At 36.2% G+C, this 5,010-nt stretch overlaps 1 protein-coding gene across 1 annotated transcript; it reads left to right on the top strand.

Moving 5' to 3' along the window:
* Positions 1-947: 947 nt before the first annotated feature.
* Positions 948-4,700, top strand: LOC113756599 (tubulin beta-5 chain). The gene is made up of 4 exons (XM_027300233.1): positions 948-1,057; positions 1,910-2,308; positions 2,581-2,850; positions 3,739-4,700. Exons 2-4 carry the CDS (start codon positions 1,915-1,917, stop codon positions 4,419-4,421), a joined length of 1,347 nt encoding a protein of 448 aa, XP_027156034.1. The 5' UTR covers positions 948-1,057; positions 1,910-1,914; the 3' UTR covers positions 4,422-4,700.
* The last annotated feature ends 310 nt before the right edge of the window (positions 4,701-5,010 follow it).

Below are 5,010 nucleotides of genomic sequence, written 5' to 3'. Positions count from 1 at the left end.
ACATATATTTGACATTCAAAAAATCTACTAAAATTTGTTAGGGACTTTCTTTTTTCATATTTCATTGACATCTATGACAAGAGTTTGATTCTCATTTAACTAATTTTTTGGTCTCATCATTGCCCTTCTTCTCATAAGTTTTTATTGTTTTTCCTACCAAAATAAAACTAATTGAACTTGTACTATATTTGGTTGAATCTTAATTATTCCCTATCGATGAGTTAAAAAAAAACTCCCTAGATGCATTTTGAAGAAAGAATGAGAAACATACCAGCCACCTAAAAGCCCTATTTGGTTTGCAAGCTTTTATATTTTTTAAAGAAAGATATACTATAACGGTATAATGTATCCGAAGTAAATAGATGATTAAGAGATGTGTGAAGTGATTTTTTTCGAAAAATTTACAATCCAAACAAGTTCCAAAAAAATGCTACTAATAAAAAGTACCGCAAATGTATTGGATAAGATTTGCTAGTAATAAATAAATAATAGTACATGTCTAATCTGGTCTGAACGGCTCGATTTTGGAGTTTTTTGAACGTTAACATTTACCCAGGTGTAAAATGTAAAAACGACAGGCTCCAAGATACATTATAGCCAGACAAGACTTGATCAGAACAGTAAAAGAAAAAAGAAATTACCCAAAAAATTTGAATCGGTTTCCAAAATACGAGACAAGTGCACGAATTCAAACTTTACAACTGTCAACGGATATTCTAGTAATTCAACCAAAGGGCAATTCCGTCAAACGACTCATTTCTCGGATTTAAAAAATTTCAAAATCTCAGTGATTAGTACTAATTATCCAATCCCAACCGTTGATCGTCTTAATCCAACGGCATCTGTTAGCCCACAAGAAATAGGAGGGAAGCAATATCAGCCGTTGATCTCTCGTCCGCTTTATATATAATCATCGAGTAGGGTTCATATTTTTCCTCACTCTCACACCCCCATCATCTCTCTCTCTCTCTCTCTCTCTCTCGTTCGAGTGGCGATTTTTGCTCTCTCGATCGAATTTTCAGAACATATTCTCGGAATTCTCTTAATCAAACTCAAGGTTAGTAGTTTAATTGTTAAATTTCTGACATTGATATATTTCTCCGTTCAATTTAAATCGCATTTCCTCGATTTCTTGTGCCGCATTTTCTCAAATGTTTTATTCGCTTAATTCGGCGTCTTTTAGTGTATAGGTGATCCGTGTGAGATTATTTTGCTCTGCATTTATGGAATTTGTGGAAATGTTAGCAGATCGTGGGGTGTTTTACCCCTTTTTGATTGTTTTGATCGAAATTTTCTTTATACAGATCTGGTTTTTTCATTTCAGAGCAATTTAAATCAAAATTTGTGGAAATGCCGGTGAATTTTATATTATTTTTTATTTATTGAAATAGATTTTATGATGTAGATCTGTTCTCGCTGTTGTTTCACTGTCGATTTTTGTCACAATTATAAGAATATGAATGTTTTTTTTTCGAGGTTTTGTGGTTGGGGACTTTGTAGATCTATCTCTGAATACCTTGATTTGGTGTCAAATTGCTAAAATATGCTTTTAATTTTGTGATCTTATAAATTTTTTGCGGATCTGAGTGATTTCATTTTATTTTGTTATGTATAGTGATTTTGATCTTTACTGATTTCTTTAATTTTTTGGTGAAACAGCAATAAGTATATCTAGCATTATGATGTTGCTGTATTGGTTATGCTCGTTAAGAACGGTTTTCCATTATAAAAAGGAAAATCACTTAATTATTCATAAAGCAAAAAAAAAAAAAGATGAAATTCTTTGTAATGCGCTATTCTTAAGTGTGTATGGTTCTTAATTGATGTTAACTTTTTAATGCGCTATTCTTAAGTGTGTATGGTTCTTAATTGATGTTAACTTTTTGGCCAATGTTGTTCTGAATTTCAGGAAAGATGAGAGAAATCCTTCACGTTCAAGGAGGACAATGTGGCAACCAAATTGGATCAAAGTTCTGGGAAGTAGTGTGTGATGAGCATGGGATAGATCCAACTGGACGATATGTTGGAACCTCAGATTTGCAATTGGAGCGTGTTAATGTGTACTACAATGAGGCATCTTGTGGGAGGTTTGTACCTCGTGCTGTTCTTATGGATCTGGAGCCCGGCACTATGGACAGTGTCCGCACCGGTCCATATGGCCAGATCTTCAGGCCTGATAACTTTGTTTTCGGTCAGTCTGGTGCTGGAAACAACTGGGCCAAAGGGCATTATACTGAGGGTGCTGAACTTATTGACTCCGTTCTTGATGTTGTGAGGAAGGAGGCTGAGAACTGCGATTGCCTTCAAGGTAAAAATATACAGATTTGATACCCTTAATTTAAGTTCTGTAATGCTTTAGTAGATGAACTGTTAGCTACTGATAATGTGCTGTTAATTGTAAATTATTTAATTGGCTGCCTAGATAGTATTTTGGTGAGTAATTTGGTTCTATTTTAGCCAATGCTGCATATATTGAAGATATTTAGAACATAATTAGAATGTCTGGCAGATTAATGCTAATCTATGAGTTCTTGCTAAAGCTCAGTTTTAATGTGTGGCTCACTGTGTTGCCTTTGGCAGGTTTTCAAGTGTGCCACTCACTTGGTGGAGGAACAGGTTCTGGCATGGGTACCTTATTGATTTCAAAGATCAGGGAGGAGTACCCTGACAGAATGATGCTTACATTCTCTGTTTTCCCATCCCCAAAGGTTTCTGATACAGTGGTGGAGCCATATAATGCCACTCTTTCAGTGCATCAGCTTGTTGAGAATGCAGATGAGTGCATGGTTCTTGATAATGAAGCTTTGTACGATATCTGCTTCAGGACTCTTAAACTGACCACTCCCAGCTGTGAGTGTCTTCTGAATTATTTCTTTTAATTGATTTTTGTTTTGTCACTTCATTTTTTTAAGCTTTATTTGTTGGTATCATTAGAAATGGGTCATGATTTTATTGCATGCTTAATATCAGAAATTTCTGGATAACATCTTTATGGTATCTGATATTTGAAGTACGAGAAATATGTCACTGTTATCATTGCCGTTGTGCCATTTTCAGATCTAGTTGTCATGTGTTTCTATAGGTATTGATGACCTGATAATAATGCTGCATGTGCATTGTTGCTGTTACATGTGTATAGATCTTATTGATTCTTGGAGTCACATGTTCTTTAGATAGATATTCATTTCCATCCGTGTATTGATAATCTACTTTCATGTTACCTCTGGTCAAGTGGGTGCTGCTGGTTGACCACATAGAATAGATAATTTGCAATTAAGGGACCACATGAAGATCAATTTTTTGCCACTGCTTTTTAGCTTTTAGTAGTTTCTCATAGTTACAATCTATGTAGACTTAATGACTTGGGATTTGTTGCCATCTGGCATATTTGTGTGTGTTTGTTAAGAAGTGATCTTATGATACCTGCTTATGTAAAATGTGGTTATACATGGGAATGACTTAAATTATGTTCTTATTACTTGACTGTTTCAGCTAGTTCTCTTGCATCACAAATTGAAGCCACTTTTGTGACCCTGGTAGTAGGATATTATTTTGAAGAAGATGGTGATCCTTCAACGGTCTAATTGCATTAAATCTAATTTAATTGATCATGAGTTGGGCAGCCATGAACTTGATTAGCAGCTTTTTGTTTGTTGTCCCACAATGTTTTTCATCTACATTTTGTTTTTGTTTTGTCTGATTTATCTTATCATTATGCCTCTTATTTTGTTCTTTCAGTTGGTGATTTGAATCACTTGATTTCTGCAACCATGAGTGGGGTGACTTGCTGTCTCCGATTCCCTGGCCAACTCAATTCTGATCTCAGGAAGCTTGCTGTCAACCTTATTCCCTTCCCCCGCTTACACTTTTTCATGGTTGGCTTTGCTCCTCTGACCTCTCGTGGTTCTCAGCAATATCGTGCTCTTACAGTTCCAGAACTGACCCAACAAATGTGGGATGCAAAGAACATGATGTGTGCTGCTGACCCGCGTCATGGACGCTACCTGACTGCATCAGCCATGTTCAGAGGCAAGATGAGCACCAAGGAAGTTGATGAGCAAATGATCAATGTCCAGAACAAGAACTCTTCCTACTTTGTCGAGTGGATCCCCAACAATGTGAAATCAAGTGTCTGTGACATCCCACCTAGAGGACTCACGATGGCATCAACCTTCATTGGCAACTCAACATCGATCCAGGAAATGTTCAGGAGAGTGAGCGAGCAGTTCACTGCCATGTTCAGGAGAAAGGCTTTCTTGCACTGGTATACTGGGGAAGGAATGGATGAAATGGAGTTCACAGAGGCCGAGAGCAACATGAATGACCTTGTTTCCGAATACCAGCAGTACCAGGATGCCACTGCAGATGAAGACGGTGAGTACGAGGAAGATGAGGAAGAGGAGGGCGTTGATCATATGTGAGAGGATACCTATTACTTCATATAATGATATATAATTCAGTATGGACTGTCATATTTTTTTCTCCTTTTTTTTGCTTTGGGTTAAATGCTATTTTGGGAAGGTCAAAAATTTCCTGGTTTTTGATCTGCCTACTTTCTGAGAGAGAGGTAACTGGTATAAGGTAAGAGAGTCTGAGAGATGGTGCTTATGGTGAGGAGTATTTTGTTTTGTATTGTTCTGTTGTCCTTCACCTACTCCATATTTTGTCAAGTATTTGTAGCTTCTTCTAATGCTGTTAAATGGTTTTTTTTTGTAATTAAATTTTTATATTTAGAAACCGGGTAAGGTATACAATCTCGCCTATTCTTTAAACGATATTTTCAACCCAAATACTCCAATGGGCTTAATTATTTTAGGGCTTCCGCTTCCATTTCTTGAAATACGAGTAATGCTAATAGTGAAAACACTTCATTATATGTCAATTCATTTACTTTACCCTCAACGTATCAAATGCAAAATCAAAGGGAATTTTTGGAACTAATAAATTTTCACTTAATCGAAATTTCAAGATTATTCTTTATCATGGTCCCCGCTTTGCTGGTCATTCTTC

This window comes from Coffea eugenioides, unplaced genomic scaffold (genome assembly GCF_003713205.1).
Source record: "Coffea eugenioides isolate CCC68of unplaced genomic scaffold, Ceug_1.0 ScVebR1_2405;HRSCAF=3428, whole genome shotgun sequence".
Taxonomy (NCBI): domain Eukaryota; kingdom Viridiplantae; phylum Streptophyta; class Magnoliopsida; order Gentianales; family Rubiaceae; genus Coffea; species Coffea eugenioides.
The sequence above is the reverse complement of the archived record's forward strand: the minus strand, read 5'-3'. Positions and strand labels throughout refer to the sequence as shown.

What these genes read in the sequence shown, in the direction of transcription:
- LOC113756599 (XM_027300233.1), top strand. Translation starts at nt 1,915, where the DNA reads ATGAGAGAAATCCTTCACGTTCAAGGAGGACAATGTGGCAACCAAATT. An exon ending in GAACTGCGATTGCCTTCAAG is followed by an intron (nt 2,309 to 2,580) that starts GTAAAAATATAC and finishes TGCCTTTGGCAG; the next exon opens with GTTTTCAAGTGTGCCACTCA. An exon ending in TAAACTGACCACTCCCAGCT is followed by an intron (nt 2,851 to 3,738) that starts GTGAGTGTCTTC and finishes TTGTTCTTTCAG; the next exon opens with TTGGTGATTTGAATCACTTG.